The sequence below is a fragment of the Macaca thibetana genome, chromosome 3, assembly GCF_024542745.1.
Source record: "Macaca thibetana thibetana isolate TM-01 chromosome 3, ASM2454274v1, whole genome shotgun sequence".
Lineage (NCBI taxonomy): Eukaryota > Metazoa > Chordata > Mammalia > Primates > Cercopithecidae > Macaca > Macaca thibetana.
This window is the reverse complement of record NC_065580.1, coordinates 51,235,539-51,256,329: the sequence shown is the minus strand read 5'-3', so window position 1 is coordinate 51,256,329 and position 20,791 is coordinate 51,235,539. Positions and strand designations below refer to the sequence as shown.

The 20,791-nt window shown below is 39.2% G+C and overlaps 1 protein-coding gene across 1 annotated transcript in view; it reads left to right on the top strand.

Moving 5' to 3' along the window:
- Positions 1–2,468: 2,468 nt before the first annotated feature.
- DLD (dihydrolipoamide dehydrogenase) overlaps positions 2,469–20,791 on the top strand; it is a 30,578-nt gene continuing 12,255 nt past the window's right edge. Inside the window, exons 1-8 of the mRNA XM_050785199.1 lie at positions 2,469–2,650; positions 4,551–4,629; positions 13,098–13,177; positions 13,687–13,755; positions 14,838–14,907; positions 16,033–16,133; positions 16,429–16,572; positions 17,343–17,444. Coding sequence (XP_050641156.1) covers positions 2,612–2,650; positions 4,551–4,629; positions 13,098–13,177; positions 13,687–13,755; positions 14,838–14,907; positions 16,033–16,133; positions 16,429–16,572; positions 17,343–17,444 — 684 coding nt within the window. The 5' untranslated portion in view covers positions 2,469–2,611. The remainder of the gene's footprint in view (positions 2,651–4,550; positions 4,630–13,097; positions 13,178–13,686; positions 13,756–14,837; positions 14,908–16,032; positions 16,134–16,428; positions 16,573–17,342; positions 17,445–20,791) is intronic.

Here is a 20,791-nt window from a genome sequence, read left to right as displayed (position 1 = left end):
TTTCTCTATTACTACTATTAATAGATGCAAAGACTAAATATCAATAAAAGGCCAAAACGAGCGAAGAAAGTGGCAGCCTTTTATTTGCAAATATGCATACACTCTTGGGCGAGGTTCTCTGGTCCTCAGGTGTGGGGGGCCAGGGAAGTCACACCGATGCTCTCGGGTGAGGTTCTCCGGTCCACAAACGTGGGGGCCGAAGAAGTCACGCTGGCTCCTGCCAGTGGCAGAATTTTATGCATTGGTACTGGAAGGGGGAGGGCAGTGGGCGGGATAAGGGCATGATAGGGGCGTCTCCATAGGCGTGGCCGGGTAAGTTTCGATCTCTTCGGATTGACGTCATCTGGCGCATGCTCGGTTGATCTGCATCTTTCTGGGGCGGGCTGCATTTTCCCGCGCACAGGAATGTTGATGAGGAAGAACCCGGAAGCAACATGGATTGTGCCTTCTTGTTCACCTTCCTCCATCTTGTCCTTTCTCCCTCACCCAAACAATTAGAACTAATGTTGTAGGCCAATATGAACGTGGAAAGTTGCTCGTGAGAGTTTTAAGTGAAAAAAATCAAGTTAGCAAAATAAGTATGTTTCAATTTCTGGTTATATTCCTTAGCTGGAATACAAACACTGCAAGTGTGGGCTGTCCATTGTTGACATCTCTCCCTCCACCCCCAGCGTGTTTGCATTGATTTATATGCATTGTGGCTTTTGTTCTAGCTGAGAGGAGAAGAGGTATAATTGGTAGAAGAGATGAGGAGGAATGTGGAGGAATATGGTGAGTGCAGTAACGAATCTATTTCCTGCCTCAATTCTCATACTAGGTTGAGCTCCTAGGCTTTGTGAATGACAGCTGGAAGGGATAGAAATGTTTCATCTTTAAAAAATAAAAATATGATATTGTAATTTTGGACAAGGGAGTAGGGGACAAAGCCCCAGAAAGTTCAGGAAAGAACTGTGAGATTTGGTGCATATGGAACAATAACTCCTAGACCAGATGTCAAAAACTGCCATGAAGCTGGAGAGGAGACAATTCTCCCCATCTGTGTGGTAGAGGCTACTCACTGTCCCCCAATATCTCTTCATCTCATCTTGCTTATTAATACAATTTTAGGTAGGCACTCAGGTGACAAGACTATGTTTCGCAGATCCCCTTGCAGCTAGGTGTGGTTTTGTTATCAGATGGAATGAGGGGATATGATTGTAGAAACTCCAGCAGCCATCTTGAATGAAGGATGCAAGGCAAGCTCTGATGATGGCAGAGTCACGAGATAAAAGGAGCCGGGGACCCTGTCACAGGACAGAGCTGCCAGCAATGCCGTCTCTATAACAAACACTAAATATTACTCATATCTAAACCTGAACATAGATAGGCAGTAATTTCTAACCAGTGTTTAGACCAGCACAAGGCCTGGGTGGTAGACTTTAAATAAATGTAGAATTAAGTTTATTCACACTATTTAGAGTTATGGAAGGCAAGAATCAGACCTTAGACTTTCATGCTCAATCTTGAAGACAGTGTTTTTCTTTTTTTTTTTTTCTTTTTTTTTTTTTTTTTTTTTTTGAGACGGAGTCTCGCTCTGTCACCCAGGCTGGAGTGCAGTGGCCGGATCTCAGCTCACTGCAAGCTCCGCCTCCCGGGTTCACGCCATTCTCCGGCCTCAGCCTCCCGAGTAGCTGGGACTACAGGTGCCCGCCACCTCGCCCGGCTAGTTTTTTTTGTATTTCTTAATAGAGATGGGGTTTCACTGTGTTAGCCAGGATGGTCTCGATCTCCTGACCTCGTGATCCGCCCGTATCGGCCTCCCAAAGTGCTGGGATTACAGGCTTGAGCCACCGCGCCCGGCCGAAGACAGTGTTTTTCAACCCTTTCAACCTATTATCTCTCAAAACCTAAAATCTCATCCACCACCCCACTCTGTTTTACCGGGCAGATGTGTTTCTCAACCAAAGAAATAGAAGATAGTGTGTTTTCTACCTATTGTCAGTTAGCTAATTAGAGCAGGATGCTGGCGATGCCAAAATCTGTAGCCCCATCCCTTATATGGCACTTGAGGGGAGCGAGTATAAAGCAGTAGTTAAGACCAAAGGTTTTGGCCTTGGGGCTGCAGTTATCTCTCCTTTTCAAGACCTTGGGGTCAATGTTTAACCTCTCTGGGCCTCATCCAAGAAATAGAAATACTAGCAATACTCCATATGGTTGTTGCAAGGATGAAATCTCTGTAGAAAGTGCGGAGGAATGCCTAGCACAACCAAGAGCTTGTCAAACTTGTCACGCTTTACTGTCTGTAGCGTGCATTAGGCAAACGATAGTTTTATTTGTTTATTTCATCTTCCAAGTATAAGAATACATTGTAGCTCGACATTTTGACACCGGCCCCTAAGTCTTTCCCACCACCACCCCCGCTGCGACAAAGCACTACGCTCCTTACGACAGCGTACGACGCCTAGCCTGACAGGAACACCTCTTACGGTAGAACCGCGCGGGCCAATCGCGCTGCTCCCGGGCGAAAACGTAACTGCGCCTGTGCATGCGCAGGGCGGGGAGACCTTGGTGAGGCGGCGGAGGCGCCCAGCGGAGGTGAAAGCATTGGCGGAAGGGAAGATACAGCGGAAAAATGCAGAGCTGGAGTCGTGTGTACTGCTCCTTGGCCAAGGTGAGGGCCGAGTAGGTGGGGTCGTGCTGAGCCAGAGGCACGGAAGGTCCCGCTCTGTGGGTCCGGGACGCGGCCTAAGCCCGTTGGCCTGGCGGAGCCCAGGCGCCTGTCCCGCACCACCCCTGGCCCCGCCTCTGCACCGGCTCTGCCCGGCCCTAGGCTCCGAGGTAGCAGCTTCTCCTGCGGCGGCAGCAGGCGAGGGACGGGCCTGGGCCCAGGCTGTGGCGAGTCCTTTCAGGTTGTGTGACGGCCGGCGGTTACACATGCCACACCCCCAAGCCTGGGCCGAGGGCCATCCCGGTCACACAGAGGCCTCTACCTTGGAGGAAGTGTAAGCCACCCACGTCCCGTATAGTCTGGCTCTTTATACCCTCTGCCTTTTTCTCATCCTAATTCTGACCCCTGAGTGGCCTCATTTTATGCAGTGGGCAGGTAACCCTGGGGTCACTTCTTGAATGGTTCAGACCCAGTCAGCTCCAACAGAAAGCCCTGGGAATTCCCCTAAGGTCTTGTCAGTGTTGGCAGCTTTCAGCTGGTGTTCATTGCCATCTCTCAGGTCTTTCTGGATATTTAAATCTTTAATTGCAGTAGGTTATCAGAACAACTTTCCTTTTTAACCTGCCTGCCAGACACAGCCAAATTGTGTGTATGTGGGACCGTGGCCGGGTACTATATTGGTGGAGACCTCAAAAATAATATAGCAATCAAACCCCTTTGTTTCAGAGATGAGGAACCTGCGTTCCCAAAAATTAATGTAACATTCTATAAGTCATGCTTTTAGGGAGCGGCGGAGGTGGGACTAAAACTCTTAAGATTGACAATCGGCTGCTCTTTGGGTTTGCTGTCCTGACCTCAAGTGTTAAGAGTTGCCTTGGAGTAGTTTTGTCACTGCTGCCCATTTGCCTACTGTGATAGAAGCAGGGACTGTTTGCTTTCTTTCTTTCTGCCTCATTGCCCTTAGGAAATGGTAGCCATCCATATATAGAGATTAGGGAGATGATGAGTTTTATCAAACTGTCGTAGCTCCAGAACGTAAGTACACTACTTTGCATTTTCCTAAGTTACCTTGTCTAATTTGCTATTCCTAGTTGATGGCTCAGGAACATCTTCATAGATGGTTCTAAGTAAATATGGACTATATATACATGCTGGCTTAAAGTTAGGAAACAAAAATTACAGGTAAAAGGATTATCATGTATAGATTATTCAAGTATTTAAGTTAGAACTTCCAGAGCTTTATTCATTTATTTATTTTGAGACGGAGTCTCACTCTGACGTCCAGGCTAGAGTGCAGTGGCGCGATCTCGGCTTACTGCATCGTCCGCCTCCCGGGTTCAAGCGATTCTCCTGCCTCAGCCTCCCCAGTAGCTGGGATTACAGGCGCCCGCCTCTATACCTGGCAAATTCTCTTGTATTTTTAGTAGAGACGGGGCTTCACCATGTTGGCCAGGCTGGTCTGGAACTCCTGACCTCAGGTGATCCGCCCACTTCAGCCTCCCAAAGTGTTGAGATTACAGGCGTGAGCCACCACGGCTGGCTCAGAGCTTTATGACATTAAAATGATCCCTGGCACTAATAATTAGCCATGTTTTCTGAAAATTGAATAAAAATACCATTGAATACATTTTTAAAATTAAGTATGAGATGGTTTGTTGACTATTCATAATAAAAAGATGGGTGTGGCAAGCTGAGACTGAAAAGTTCAAATGATTAGTTATCGTCAAAGAGTTATCGTCAAAGAGGGAAAATTGATCTGTAACTTCTGTGTGGCAATGGAAGAAGATACACTAATAATCCTTGCTTGATACATTTGCCAAAAATTGTTCTGTTTTCATCAGCCTTAAGTAGTTCTATGTTTTGAATTCATATCTTACATAGTAGGAACATTTTCTTTTTCTAGAGGGGCCATTTCAATCGAATATCTCATGGCCTACAGGGACTTTCTGCAGTGCCTCTGAGAACTTACGCAGATCAGCTGAGTAAGTACTTAAGTAAAACATTTTTTTCATCACGTTAGTTGACAGTTCGTTTTTGTTTCTATGTAAAAGTAAGTGAATATTGGAATAACTTATGTTAAGTGTCTTATAGTTCATTTGTTTATGTATTTATTCGTTTGAATGTGTGTTGAGCTAGTGTGTTCCAGGCGGTGAACAAGGTAAAACCCTGCTCTTGTGAAACTTGTAATTTGGTGATAAAAGACAGACAATATATAAGTAACGGATAAATATTTTGGGAAGTAACTGACAATTAAAGCAGGTGATAGGGAGAAAGAGAGATAATTTTAGATACAGTGTCAGGAAAGGCCTTTTTGAGGAGATGATGTCTGGGCAGGATCCTGAGTGAAGTGAAGGATTGAGGTTACTTCAGGCAGAGGGAAACAACACTGAGAAAGGTCTGAGGTGGAACTTAGCTTGTGAAGTTTAAGGAATAGCAAGAAGGCTGATGGGGCTGGAACAGAAACCCATAGAATGTAAAATCAGAGAGGTAGGCAGGAGACAGATCATGGAGTGCCTTATAAGCCAGGCCTAGTAGTTTGGATCATACTCCAAGTATGATGGGAAATAGGTTTTGAGCAGGGCAGCAATTTCATATGTTTACATTTAAAAAGTTAATTTTGTCCATTGAGTGAGGTTGTGTTGGTTATTTTAATACTGTTTAGAATGATGAGATGACTTTCTTGACATCCTGAATGAAAGTCTTCATGGGTTTATCAAAAGCATGTTTTAAAGATTAGCAGGATGTACCTTAAAAGGAAGCTATGGATCATGGAATTTTCTCCTGTATACTTTTTTTATATTTTTGAAGTTCCTGTAAAGGATATGCGTTTTATTTTTTTTAAGTATTTAAAACAGAAAATCAATAGGATTATATTGAAGTATTTTGACCTGTCAGTACCAAGGATATTGATTATTTAAAATGAACTGTTTTGACATTTACTGAATTCACCCATATGGATTATAAGTAAAATAGAATGTCTTAAAGCTTCAATTATAGAAATCATTATCTGGGGGAACTGTGACTGTCAGTCTCCCTGCATTCTGTGAAGTAATTTAATCCTGTATCCTCAACTGTTATCCAGCCATTATCACTTTGGATATTTTATTTCTAGAGGAAGGGGGAGGATTCTAGTCACCCATGACCAAGAGTGAGTGAGTGATTTATCCTAGCTTTCAAGAAATCCTTTTTAAAAAAAAGCTAATATGATGAGGGGAAAAGTTGGACCTCTTATACACTTTGTCTCTTTTTAAATGGGAATCTCATTTTCTCAACTCACATAACAGGAGAGATGTTAGATTTTCATTTCTAAAGGATGTTTTTTATACCTTTGGAATCAGTCAACAAAGATTATTCAGTGCCTTCTATTTGCCAGGCAGCTCCTGAGCCAGAACTTGGATTTCAGTGGAATGAGGCTGAGCGTTCCACAATCAGTTTGGGGATCCCTTGACATTGAGTAAATCATGAATCACTTAGTACCCATGTAGGTAAAGTGTGTAAAAGCTTTGAGTGGATGCAGTAACAAACATTTTACACACATACTTGTGTTTGTCTGAGGTATGTGCTTACTGTCTTTTCCTCAGGAATGCAGACTTCATCAGGGCAGGAACTGTGTGTGACTGACTGACTTGTTTTGTACCTAAAGTGATACAGTAGGTAATAAGTACATATTTATTGAATGAATGAACCCTGGGCCAGGTCTGTTTTAGTTACTGCTCTATGGCAAAGCATCTGGTATGGTGTCTTGTACAAAGTAAGTATCCAGCTACAACAATAATAATATTAACTGATGCACTAAGGGCTTAACTCTGTCTTGGGCACAGATTTAACCCTCATGGCCTTTCTACTACCTATGTGCTGCTGTTCTCCCCATTTTATAGATGGAAGAGTTAGGTTTTTCAACTAGGAAATGACAGAGCTGGGAGAATCCTTTTGACTTCAGAGCCTGCACTGTTAATGTTTTATTCAGTTTTCTTCCTTACATGAGTATTGATTGACTCTCCTGAGAAGTTCAAATCTTACTATGATACAGTCTCGGTTACAACATCTGAGAGATGTCTGAATAGCCTTATGAACCAGGTTCATCAGAATTTGCAAAGTTGTGTGTGTTGCTGTTGATGTGACCTTTTATTTCATGACAGCACTTAATCAAACTTGTAGCACTTATATCACTCATGTTCACTCATTCATTCATTCTTTTATTTATTATTTCGACAGATACTAATATCTACTATGTGTTAGTCACTGGGCTAACTACTGGAATACAGCAGTGAGCAAGACGGACAAGACCCAGCTTTTATAGAGCTTACAATTTAGTTGGGGGAGACAAACATCCAACACATAATTGTGACAGGGGTCCACAGACTAAGCATAGGGAGTAATGACATCTATATATATATGGATTGGGAATGGTCACATAATTCTTTCCTTAGGAATTATGTTGATAGCTGAAAAGGTTGAGAGTAACTCTGGTTACAGGTTGGACCTTTTACTGTAATTCTTTTTTTTTTCCTATTTAGACTATAAGAACTAGGGCTTTGTCATTTATGTATACACACAAACGACACAGCATGTGCAGGCACACCCCCCCAAGAGCTTAAAGTAGTGTTTGTAATGTGAAATGCGTGCTGTTAGTGTTTATTTCTAGGTAGATGGAACAGATCGTACATAGGTAGATGAGCATAATTCTATGCATGTAGGCTAAGAGTAGTAATTCACTGTTACTGAGGCTTAAACTGCATGGTATTGGTGAGTAAACAGAACGTGGTAGGAGATGAGGCTGGAGAAATAGTTACTGAAGGAATTTGGATGTTGTACTTAGGAACATGGGGTTTATCTAACAAGAGATTGGGGAACCAATAGAGCATAACAACAAAGAGAATAACATCTGAGTTGGGTTTAACTCTGTGGTAGCACTGTGTAGACTAAAATGGAGGATGTGAATGAGACTGGAGGCTGCCGGACTGAAGTTTGGAGGTGGATCTGAGAAGGGGAGTAACACTGAGTAACCAGTATGCACCTGGCACCTTCTTAGGATCTTAACATGCGTACTCTCTGAGGCTGCAGGTGTCATCCTTACTATTATCCCCATGTTATCAAAGCCCAGAGAGATTGAGTAATTGGCCCAAGAACTTAGCCGGGGTAGAGTTTGGAACCCAGGTTTGTTTTACTTCAGATTATTTCTTTTTTTACTGTATTTCTTCTTTAGGGACCAGGAGGTTATGACCAGAAAGTGGAGTGTTGATTTCAGAGGCTGAACAGTTTTGGGTGATAACAAGTATAGAGTGTTCACTATAGGAGGAGGTTACTGAAAAAGACTGGAGAATAAGGCCATTGACAATGTAAAAACAACTTCCCTTACCCCTCAACAAAATGTCAGGAAATAAACCTTACCAAGTAGCTCTTATATTCAGTACATTTGGTAATTAATGATTATTGCCTTATGACATCTCTTTTCCTGTTTGATTTTTCTTTTTAAAAATCTGGGTTTTTTTTTTTTTTTTTTCTTTCTAAGACGAGGTCTCGCTCTTGTCTCCTAGACTGGAGTGCAATGGCACAATCTTGGCTCACTATAACCTCCGCCTCCCAGGTTCAAGCAATTCTCCTGCCTCAGCCTCCCGAGTAGCTGGGATTACAGGCACCTGCCACCATGCCCGGCTAATTTTTGTATTTTTAGTAGAGACGGGGTTTCACCATGTTGGCCAGGCCGGTCTTGAAGTCCTGACCTCAGGTGATCTACCTGCCTTGGCCTCCCAAAGTACTGGTATTACAGGTGTGAGCCCCCACGCCCAGCCAAAAATCTGGTTTTATCTTCGTTTTGACATGTACCTCTTTTTCCTCACTGTATTGTAAGGTTATTGAAGGTACTGATGAGTCATAACTATTTGATTTTGTTCTGATAGTAAAGCATATATTCTTGTCATTTTAGTTGAAGTTCTTGATTGTCCAGGAGATTATGGGATCATCTGAGTGTTTTGGCAGGCGATAGAACATAATGGTATGTGGGAGCATACATGTCAGAATCTAGAGGACCTTGTTTGAATCCTGGCTAGACTACTTACTAGTTGTGTAGTCTTATGCAAGTTATTTAGTTGTTTTCAACCTTTTCTTCCTCTGTTAATGGTAGTAATAACTATGTCATAGAAATGTAATGAGGCTTACATAAGACAGTACACGTGACTGGCTCACTAACTGGCACATTGTACACTACCCAAGTGTTAGGTATTGTAGACTGACTTTTTTTTTGAAACAGGGTCTCACTCTGTCATGCAAGCTGGGGTGCAATGGTGCGATCTTGGTTCACTGCAACTTCTGCCTCGCAGGTTCGGGAGATTCTCATGCGTCAGCCTCCTGAGTAGCTGGGACTACAGGCATGCACCACTATGCCCAGCTAATTTTTGTATTTTTAGTAGAGATAGGGTTTCACCATGTTGGCCTGCCTTGTCTTGAAGTCCTGACCTCAAGTGATCCACCCACATTGGCCTCCCAGAGTGCTGGGATTACACAGACTGACTTCTTGAGATACATCTTTTAATTATATTCATGATTAAAATTGATTTGTAACACAACACCTTTATTTCAGTGGTAGCCTGGATAATGTGGTGCCTTATTTTCCTTATAATGATCTAATATGTAACACTTGGAGAATTTGTAGAGTACTTTTCTTGCCTTTTTTCTTTGAGTTAATTTTAATAACATTAATTGCCTTGTTCAAGTCAGTCACTTCTTATTGTACTCCAGTATTTTTAAAGTATCAACCTGATACTTTAAACCTGATAGGAGCACACATTTCAGAATCTAAAGGACCATGTTTGAATCAGCTGATACTTCACTGACACTTGAAACACAGATTGCTATTCAGCTGTCATTTGCCATTTTTCCATCAGGCTTGCCTTAAATAAATGTATTTCATTTAACTACTTTTCTGTATCCTTTTTTTTTTTTTTTCTGAGATAGAGTTTCGCTCTTGTTACCCAGGCTGGAGTAGTGCAGTGACACGGTTTTGGTTCACTGCAACATCCACCTCCCGGGTTCAAGTGATTTTCCTGCCTCAGCCTCCCGAGTAGCTGATTACAGGCTCTCACAACCACGCCTGGCTAATATTTTGTATTTTTGGTAGAGATGGGGTTTCGCCATGTGAGGCTGGTCTCAAACTCCTGACCTCGGGTGACCACCTGCCTCGGCCTTCCAAAGTGCTGGGATTACAGGCATGAGCTACCATGCTGGCCTGTATTCTGATTTTTTAACTTTATGTATGGGACCTAACCTGTAAAATTCTTCTTGACAAGGAGAGGGTGAGTCAGAATCGTTTGTTGTCAGCTTTCATTTGTATGCATCCTTTGGTACAGGTGAGAGTTAGATTATTTTTCTGACATTTTATTATGAAAAATTACAAACATTTAGAAAATTGTAAGAATTTTACATTGAACACCTATAATTTTCTTCCATTAACATTTTCTGTGCTTACAGTACCACATATGTGCTCATCAGTTTATCCATCAGTCCATCTTATTTTTTGATACATTTCAAAGTATATTGTAGATGTGTGTATACTTCCCCTAAATACTGGTTTGTTTTTGAAAGTTTGTTCCTGGCTTATACCCTCCTGTATTCTCAGTTGACAGATCTTTACATAAAGAGTCTGCTTTTTTCTCATTTTTGTGCATCTTAGCACTTTAGTGGTATTGTGATGGAATATTACATCTAGTATCTATAGTGAGAGAGGAACTCTTGAATTTTTGGTATTTTCTGAAGTTTAAAAAAAAAAAATAACCCCTAAGATTACGTAGTGAATAGGGAAATGAAACCCAAGGGTTTTGGCTATTATCTTTTATCTCTTGTTTACTTCGCCTGACCTTACTAAAACAGTTCTTTTCCAAACCAAATTTATTTTTCATTTTAGTACCATGGACCTACTATAAGAATTGTTACATAACAGTGATTAAAGATACATGCTCAAAAATACATATACTCAAAATTTAAAATATTTAATTTAGTTTTATTGTCATTAAAAGGGTTTTTGGAGAATCATAGCAATAATATGTTATAAATATATATGCTCATGTAAGAATGAGAAAAGAATATAAAATATGGCAAAAATTGAATTTTATAAAAACTTTCCTAGAGGAAAGATTGGGAGGTCCTATAAACAGTTTTCTCTGGGTTGTATGGCAATGTGGATGGGGTTTTTTTTTTTTTTTTTTTGATTTAGTGTATTTAAATTTATTCAGTAAACTTGTATTTTTAATCAGAAAAGACATTAAAAATTCAGCAAAGAAACCTGTTTTGTAGCTTTTATTTACATTACTCTGAAATTAAAAATTAGAACCCATTTGAGGGATGTTGTGTAGATTATCACTTGGTTCAAGATTTGAAAATAAAAATACATTTTGTTAGATACTTAATTCTGAACCTGAGTCTGAACCACGCAGGGTGGCTAAAAAGCACAGATAGATCAGTAAAAATTGAAGCAATTTTTCATATATTGAAATGACTGTACATATTTTTCGTGTATTATCTCAGTTATCATCTGCTATAACCAAAGAAAATCTCGTACTTGCATTTATTCAGCAGGAGGGATTCTTAGATTTTTGTGGATAATTGGGCTGAATAACTTAGTTATCCACCAACACAGAGGTTCTATGATTCTATTCAGGCCAGCAAAGGTTTTTGAATGATATTACTCTAGGGATGTGTGTTTTTGGGGAGAGGCGGTGATGCAAATTAGAATAGTATTCTTTGTAGGTCAGAATATACCTACTATGTATAGAATACTTACTATGTGTGCTAGAGGTACTATGCTAAATTATTACATACATTATTTTATTCTATGAAGTAGATTTTTTTGTGGTCTTTCTTTTGCCAGGTATGGAAACAAAGATGAGGCAGGTTAAATTACTCGCCTAAGGTCACTTAGGTAGTGATTATAAAGCTTGATTATTGCTCTCTGGGATTTTAGTTTATGATGGTTAAAACTGAGGAATGGAATAGTATTGAATAATGGAAAGACTACTGGAAGTAGAGTCAAAAAGCTTAGTTTGTCTCTGCAGTTCACTTGCCAGTTAACCTTAGACAAGTTAATTGACCTCTCTTGAACTTCTTGTTTCTTCTGTGAAATGTCTTATTTATGACATCTTTATCTTCCTCATAGGAAATTCTGAGACTCAAACATGATAATATATGTGAATATGTGTTACGAATTGCTAAATGCTAGACTAGTTGTGGTTGTCAGGACAGTGGAAGGGGAAGAAAAGGGAGACTGTTTCCTAACTCTTAAAAGTCATTGTTACTTTATTTGAAGTTGGATTGAGAAGAATGGGAGTAATTGAACTTATTTGCACATTAGTATTACGATTGTTACACTCCTAAGGATACTGATCAAAATTAATTTTTTTTTTTTTTTTTTTTTTTGAGACGGAGTCTCGCTGTGTCACCCAGGCTGGAGTGCAGTGGCGCGATTTCGGCTCACTGCAAGCTCCGCCTCCCGGGTTTACGCCATTCTCCTGCCTCAGCCTCCGAGTAGCTGGGACTACAGGCGCCCGCCACCACGCCCGGCTAGTTTTTTGTATTTTTAGTAGAGACGGGGTTTCACCATGTTAGCCAGGATGGTCTCGATCTCCTGACTTCGTGATCCACCCGCCTCGGCCTCCCAAAGTACTGGGATTACAGGCTTGAGCCACCGCGCCCGGCCTCAAAATTAATTTTCAATTTTTTATCTTTATTTGAAAAATAGCCACAGTAGTTAATTGAATATTCTGGTTAGCCTATTATCTTAAAGTATACAAAAAATATCAATATGCAAGTTCAAAATATATTTGTTAAATATTACGTGGAAGCTGTTTTTTCCCTCATATTTCAGAAGTTAAGGACCTGAAAAAGGTAATAGGTCTTAAATTTATTGGAAATATTAAAGCATTATATAAAATTATCTTATTTAATTCTAACATCAATCATTGAAGGCAGTGTTTTCATCCCCATATTACAGAAAGGTTAAGTCATTTGGTCAAGTTCACACAACTAATCATTGGCAGCGCTGAGATTTGAAGCCCAGAATGTCAGATTCCAAAGCTCAGGCTCTTTGCTTCATACATACTTGTCTTCCAGTATCACTAAATTCCTGTCAGTTATTAAATCAATAGAATTTAGGAAGGTCAGTGGATACAATGTTAGTATTACAGAACTCAGTTGTGTTTCTGCATGTTGTAATGAATAGAAAATAATAGAAAATGAAATTTAAGATAACAGAAAATGAAATTTGAATATTTATGCCATTTTTCAGTAGCATCAAAGAGCATCAAGTAGTAGTAATAAAATAGTGCAGAAACTATGTAGAAAATGCTGATTTGTACTCTAAGAGATTTAAGTATTGGGTTATTTGTTTGCTCTTCCAAAGAGCTCTTTTTGGTAACTATTAAGCAATTTACTATTTTATATCAATTTGCTTTTATTGTAGTTGATGCTGATGTAACAGTTATAGGTTCTGGTCCTGGAGGATATGTTGCTGCTATTAAAGCTGCCCAGTTAGGCTTCAAGGTAAGGTTTGAACTCCAACTAAGTATTGATTTATTTTAATTTGGGAAGGGTTGATCATGTGTATAAAGTACTTTGCAGGCAAAAACATGGTAAATACTTTCTTAACTCTATAAATAACTTGTAAGCCTGAGACTAATAAAGATTAGGTTCATTTGGTTATAGTATTCTCTTGGAATGGAAAGTGAAATCTATTAGTTTTCTTCTCTTCCCAGTACTTTTCATTTTGACTTCTAATCACACTTTGGAAGATACGGTGATGGAACTAAAAGCGTATATTTGGTAATGTTAAGCACACAAAAATATCTTTTAGAATAATTCACTTTTGGGTTAGCCCAAAAGAGTTTATTATTATTCAAATGGTAAATTATAAAGGACTACATATTTTAGTCTCTGTGAAAACACAGCTCAAATAGCTTGTTTTGTAGACAAATTAAGACATATATTTGGAATTTTAGTGATCTGAAACATTGGGGTTATGTGCAGTTAAATAATATTTTCTTTGGTTGTAGACAGTCTGCGTTGAGAAAAATGAAACACTTGGTGGAACGTGCTTGAATGTTGGTTGTATTCCTTCTAAGGTGAGCATATGTTTTGTACAGCGCAGAGATTGTTTTTGGCTAGCAACCAACTAGAAGGATGGATTGAGACTAGATTAGACAAATACACTTGTTAAAAAACAATCCAAGTTGTGGCACATTTCACACAGAGAAAAAAAAGAATGATAAAAAACACACTTCTCTTTTGTAAAACTTAAAGAGTGCTGTCACTATTCTGCCGCTCATTCCTGAAATAGCTTCCTTGTCTCAGAATGCCTAGCTTTCCATTCAGACAGACTGTGATGTTCTAGTTTTTTCTCTTTATCTTTCCTTTACCAGTGTAACAGATAATAGATAGTAAGTAAATTGTTCTTTTAGGTCCTTTATGTATGTAAATATGACTGCCTTTTTCACCTGCCACCCTGAAGTGTGTACTTATGCCTTTACTTTTAAAGAAAGTAAAAGTCTTTTTCATTCTTGTTTGTTGAATGTTTTTCACATCATTATTGTCTGTCTTTGATTAATAAGAGAAACTGAATGGGTGTAGTCCCATATACTATTCCATGTAGAGAATGCCATGTCTTTTTTTTTTAACTTCTTTTTAAATTTTTATTGTAAAGTGATAGATTACAATTGTATATATTTATGGCATACAAAGTGGTGTTATGATTTATGGCTATAATGTGGAATAATTTGGTCAAGCTAATTAACATATTCATTACCTACCATTTTTGTGGTGAGAACATTTGAAAGAGAGTATCGGCTGGGCGCGGTGGCTCACGCCTGTAATCCCAACACTTTGGGAGGCCGAGGCGGGCAGATCACCCGAGGTCAGGAGTTCAAGACCAGCCTGACCAACATGGAGAAACCCCATCTCTACTAAAAATACAAAATTAGCCAGGTGTGGTGGCGCATGCCTGTAGTCTGAGGGAGAATTGCTTGAGCCCGGGAGGCGGAGGTTGTGGTGAGCCAAGATCGCACTATTGCACTCCAGCTTGGGCAAAAAGAGCGAAACTCCGTCTCAAAAAATAAAAAGAAAGAGACTATCATTTCATAAGTGCTTTTTGATTATTTGAAGTCTATGTATGAATATTTGATAATTTAATCTTTTTAATTTCCTTTAGGCTTTATTGAACAACTCTCATTATTACCATATGGCCCATGGAAAAGATTTTGCATCTAGAGGAATTGAAAGTAAGTATACTTTTCATACTTAATGACATAGCCAGACTGCTTGACTTGGCTCTTCTTCTAAAGACTTAAATGTGTCTAATGTATGTATAATAGATGTTTAGTGAAGGAAGAGTAAAATAAAGAATCTCAAAAATTTGGAGAGATTTCCTTAAAAAGGAAGGCCTAAGTCCAGATTTCTCCCAGCCAAGTATAACCAAGCCTAACTCTGCAAATCCAGATTTCTACCATTATATCTTCTGTTCCTTTGCCAACTTTTTCCTGAGGTTTGCCTTTATGTGTTTTTGAAGAGTCAGTTTTCATTTCCTGAAACCTGGAGATCACTGAGAAGGCTGGATTCCTGAGTACTATGGGGAGATAGAGGAAGGAAGGAAGGCCCACTTAAGCTTTTGGTAGTAGAAAAATTAGAGAGAAAGAGTGAGGCATAGCGGAAAAGGAAGAGGATATTTCATAACATATCTTGTCTCCTGACATACTTTTTGAGCTGTTTTAATCTTTTGTCTCCACTTATTGTTGTTGGTAGGTACTTCCAGAAAGGTAGTCTCTTCTGGGCAGGACCTAGTCATAACCTTGGGTTGTTACTTTTCCTTCATTTGTTTCTTTACAGAGGTAGGTTTGAGGGGCTACTTACAGGCAGTCCATTGGATATAGAGATGATGTGTATGCACTAAATCATATAGAATATCATACTAGATGAAAAATGGAATGATGTAAAGAAAGAAGAGCTAGGGGTAGTCGGGAGACCTGCATTGTAGGCAAGGCTTTTACATCCTAGCTCTGTGACCCTGGGTAAATCAGAAATCTTTCAGTCTCTTTTTCCTTATCTCTAAGATATGTGTTGGTTGTTATGTGAGGTACTTTCTAAGATACCCTTCTTACCTCTAAAGTTTAATTGAGTTGAGCATTTTTATCCAATACTGTTGCTTCAGTTCTCTTCTGAGTTGAATGAGTGATTAAAACCTAGGTGATTAAACTTTGTCAGCCATAATTATAAGTTATTACATTTTGAAACTTTAATACTGGCTTTTATGAGCATTAGGTTGAAATTTTCCAGTTGGTGAGTGGAAAACACTGCACAGTGCTTCAAGAATTTAACTAAGGACTAAAGATTAATTTAACAAATTACAGTGTCCGAAGTTCGCTTGAATTTAGACAAGATGATGGAGCAGAAGAGTACTGCAGTAAAAGCTTTAACAGGTGGAATTGCCCACTTATTCAAACAGAATAAGGTCAGTGTTTAATATTCAGATTTCTGCTTTACTTTGAATACACATTAACTTTGCATTATGGAGTGATGATATTTGAACTTGGTTACAGGGGAATATTTATTTAATTTAAAATAGCTTGCTAACCTGAAATAGATTTCCCTGACATATATCACATGTTTTGCTGCATGGTGTAGCATTACTGAGTAAGGAAGCATTTTGTTTTAGATAAATTATTTACAGAGTAATTTTTCCTTGGAATGATTCATCAAACAAATTACTTTAAACTTTGCGAATTTATAAACATTATTTCATAAAGGTTATTCATGTCAATGGATATGGAAAGATAACTGGCAAAAATCAAGTCACTGCTACGAAAGTTGATGGCGGCACTCAGGTTGTTGATACAAAGAACATTCTTATAGCTACGGGTTCAGAAGTTACTCCTTTTCCTGGAATCACGGTATTTATGCTTCGTAATTTACAACCATTACAACTTTTCTTTAGAAATATGTTTTATAAATTATTTATGCTATTTGTGAACTTTGAATGAGAGATTTCTGACTGAAATACTATATTTTGATGGTCATTCAGCTTTGGGAAGTTACCTGTCTTTATTCTGCAGTGATTTTGACCAGCTATAGAACACTTTATATTAAGATATGTTTGAGTACAGTATGAAGTTAAAATTGACCATTGCATTTGGAATATTGGAGGATAAAATTTAAAGTCAGCATTTTTAATGGGATTTGATGAAATTAGGTATATAGATACCTCAAAACAAATAAATGACGTAGGATTTTTAGTGATTCTGCTGAGATCACAGTTTATAAATACATTTATCTCTTCATATCCTTCGTGGATTGGTTCCAGGATCCCCCCTTGGATACCAAAACCCACAGATGCTCAAGTGCCTTACATAAAATGACATAGTATTTGCATATAATCTGCATACTTCCTCCTGTATACTTTAAGTCATCTCTAGGTTACTTAAAATACCTAATACACTGTAAATGCTATGCAGGTAGTTCTTACACCGTATTGTTTAGGGAATAATGACAAAAAAAACCCATCTGTACATGTTTGGTACAGATGCAGCCATCAATTTTTTTTCTGAATATTTTTCAGTGCATGGTTGGTTAAATCTGCAAATTCAGAACCCATGGATATGGAGGGTCGACTATACTAGGTTTTTTCAGATTATTTTGATTATATCTTTTGTTTTTCTTACAGATTGATGAAGATACAATAGTGTCATCTACAGGTGCTTTATCTTTAAAAAAAGTTCCAGAAAAGATGGTTGTTATTGGTGCAGGAGTAATAGGTGTAGAATTGGTAAGTGTTATCTTTCTGCTTCTTATTACCTCCTTGGAGTTGGAAGGGACTTAAAGGTCACCTTTTTGATTCTTTGTATAACATTATAGGCTGATCAGCATTGAGTTTTGCTTGAACACTTCTAGTAAAAAAGAGTTTACTTTTGTTTTTTTCAAGACAGCCTATTTATTTACTCATTTAGAATGTTCTTCTTTATTTTAGTCTGTTTCCTTGTACCTTCCACCCTCCTATTTCCTAGAACTGGTCTAATTCTTTTTTAATATGACAGCCATTCAGATATTTGAGGACAGCTTTTATCCTGAGCAAATTGCATTCCAGATAAAGATTATTCTCTTTACCACGACATACATGATTTGGCTCTTCCCTTCTCTGTCCTCATCTTTATGCCTCTTAGATTTTAGAAATGTCAAACTACTTGCATTTCTCTGAACACCATGTTATTTTAGACCTTCTGTCTGCCTTGTTCTCCCTTCTTGTCCATTTGGCAGCTTTCCACACAATTCCAATGACCTCCCTCCATTTTAGAGCCACTGTGCCTTGTAATCACCAGGAATTGCTCTACTTCTGAAATATTACATTCAGATGTTTTATTATCTAACCATGACCTCCTTTCCTCTTTTACTCAGTTATTCCTAGTGTACTTTGTACCCTTTTTTAGGTTTTCTAGTCCATGGATCTACTTTCTTGCAATCTGCCCTTTCTAGTCTTGACTGCGTTCCTGATCAGCTTAGATGCCATAGTCCATCACTTTAACCACACTCTTACAGGTGTCCTTGAGTTGCTTGCCTCACTGTTCTGTCATATCTGCTTGGCAAAACTCTAGTTCTGGTTGAATGCAGCAGTCTGCCCTTTTTATGCTATTTCCAGGCTATTGACTGCACCTGGAGAAAAACACAGTCTACACATTGGTACTTGTATTAATTCTTGGCACAAACCTAAACAAGAACCTCAGCCTTGCTGACAGTTTATTATTTCCTAAGATGGTACACTGCCCTGGTCTCTGCAATGGCCATTTTCACTTTCTACTCTTCTCAAATCTCTGCTTGTATACTGTCTTCTCTGCCTGTGGATGACCTTATCTTTTAAATATTACATAAAAGAGAAATCATCAGATGAGAACTCCCTCAAGTTGATGTCCTAAATTTGAAAATGCTTTTACCTGTTATTACACCTATCCTTTTGATTATCTCTCCTCTTACTATGGAAATGCCATTTTCCCTAAGACAATCCCTTTACTTATGCTTGGTAGCGCATCATCTGCCTTTTCAGAGACTTGTTTTGTGATTTTTATTCTTGTATTTTTCAGTCTTCAGACTCTTTCCTTCTCATTTACAGTTTCATGTGCTGCTATGTGTGCACCTGTGTACCATACACATGCTCAGATGCATTTGCAGTCATTAACACAGATTTGTGTGCACATAAATACTCCTTCTCTTGGTCCCATGTCCTTCTTGAGTTACCAATTTTGTTCGCACTTTTCCTTCAAAACCCAGCTTCTCAAAAGAGTTGTCCATGCTTTATTTCATCAACTTCCACTCACTCCTCAGTCTATGGCTTGTGCCAGTCAATTGCTCTTGGGGCATGAATCCATTTATTGCTCAGTCTGGTGGAATAATTTCTTCACTGCTTTATTTGGCAGTAATTAGCATTGCTGATTTTCTTGCCTTTGAAACTCTTTCCCTAACCTCTGCGATTTCATAGTCTTCCATTTTTACATCTGCTCTTTGAGCTGAATTCTCCATATTATGCAAGTCCCCTTTCTTAGGCTTCCCTTTAATTGTTAGTAGTTTTCTTTTTTTCTTTCTTTTTTTTTTGAGTCCAGGTCTTGCTCTGTCACCCAGGCTGGAGTGCAGCGGCACCATCTCGGCTCACTGCAACTTCCGCCTCCCAAGTTCAAGCGATTTTCCTGCCTCAGCCTCCCTAGTAGCTGAGACTACAGGCGCCCACCACCATGTCAGGCTAATTTTTGTACTTTTAGTAGAGACAGGATTTCACCACATTGGCCAAGCTGGTCTCGAACTCCTGACCTTGTGATCTGCCCGCCTCGGCCTCCTACTAAAGTGCTAGGATTACAGGTGTGAGCCACCATGCCTGGCCAATTGTTAATATTACTCTAGATTCTATCTCAGGGTTCTGTCCTAGACCTTTTTTTGCCTTTCTACAGAATATTCTCTTCACTCTCACCTCAGTTGCCTAAGGACTACAGATGTCTGCAGCCTGATCCTTTCTCTTTGCCTCTAGACTTTTATATCTGAATGTCTATTTGTGAGTCTCACAGGCACTCTATTTATTCACTAAATGTATAACTTAACCTTTCTTTCCCCATCCTACTCCCACTCCCCACCTCAAACAAACAAAACCAAACCTAATTCTCTTCTGGCATTTCCCACCTCAGTGAGTGGTACTGCTGTTTATATAAAGTCCTAAGCAAGAAGTTTGGGACTTACATATGATTTTTCCTGTGCCCTCCCCCCGTATCACTCAGTCACTGGGTACACACACACACACACACACACGGAGTATATTTACTTCTCTTTATTCATCTACCTAGATAGATTAGTTCAGGCCAGTGTCATGTCTTGCGCTAGGTCTTCCTGGCTTCTTTCATCTTTTTCTAATCCTCCTCATTGTGGCTGGAGTGATTTTTTTGTAACACAGATTTAACCATGTTCCTTCTCTGCTTAACACCCTTCAACAGCTTACTATTACTATTAGGATAAATTCAAACTCTTTGCTGTTTAAAGACCAGCATGATGTGGCACCAGCTTATATCTCTAGCCTTTTTTCTAGCTCCCCCCCGCTCTCAAACTCTGTACTAGTATATTGAAATATTAGTTCCTGAACAAGCCAAGTTCCTTGGTCTTATCTTTAGACCTTCCTCTGTTAGGAACATTTCCCTCTACCAGTCCCTGCACTCTTGTGAGCCCCTCCCTGACTACCCTAAATGTCTTTAGGTATTCTTGTCGAGTGTTCCATTGTGCTGCATACTTCTGTTTCTTACAGTGTTTATCTTACTTTCTTGGTATTACAGGTTGAACGTCCCAAATCTGAAAAACAAAAATCCAAAATGCTCCAAAATCTGAAACTTTCTGACTGTCAACATGACACTCAAAGGAAGTGCTCACTGGAACATTTCAGGTTCAAACTTTCAAATTGGGAATGCTCAACTGAGCAAGTATATAATGCAGATATTCCAATAACTGGAAAAATATCCAGAATTTGAAACACTGTGGTCCCAAGCATTTTGGATAAGAGATATTCAACCTGTACTTGTTCTCTTCTCTCTCTTTCATTGAAACATAAACTCCATGAGGGCAGAGATCATAGCTGTTTGATTCACTGTCTTT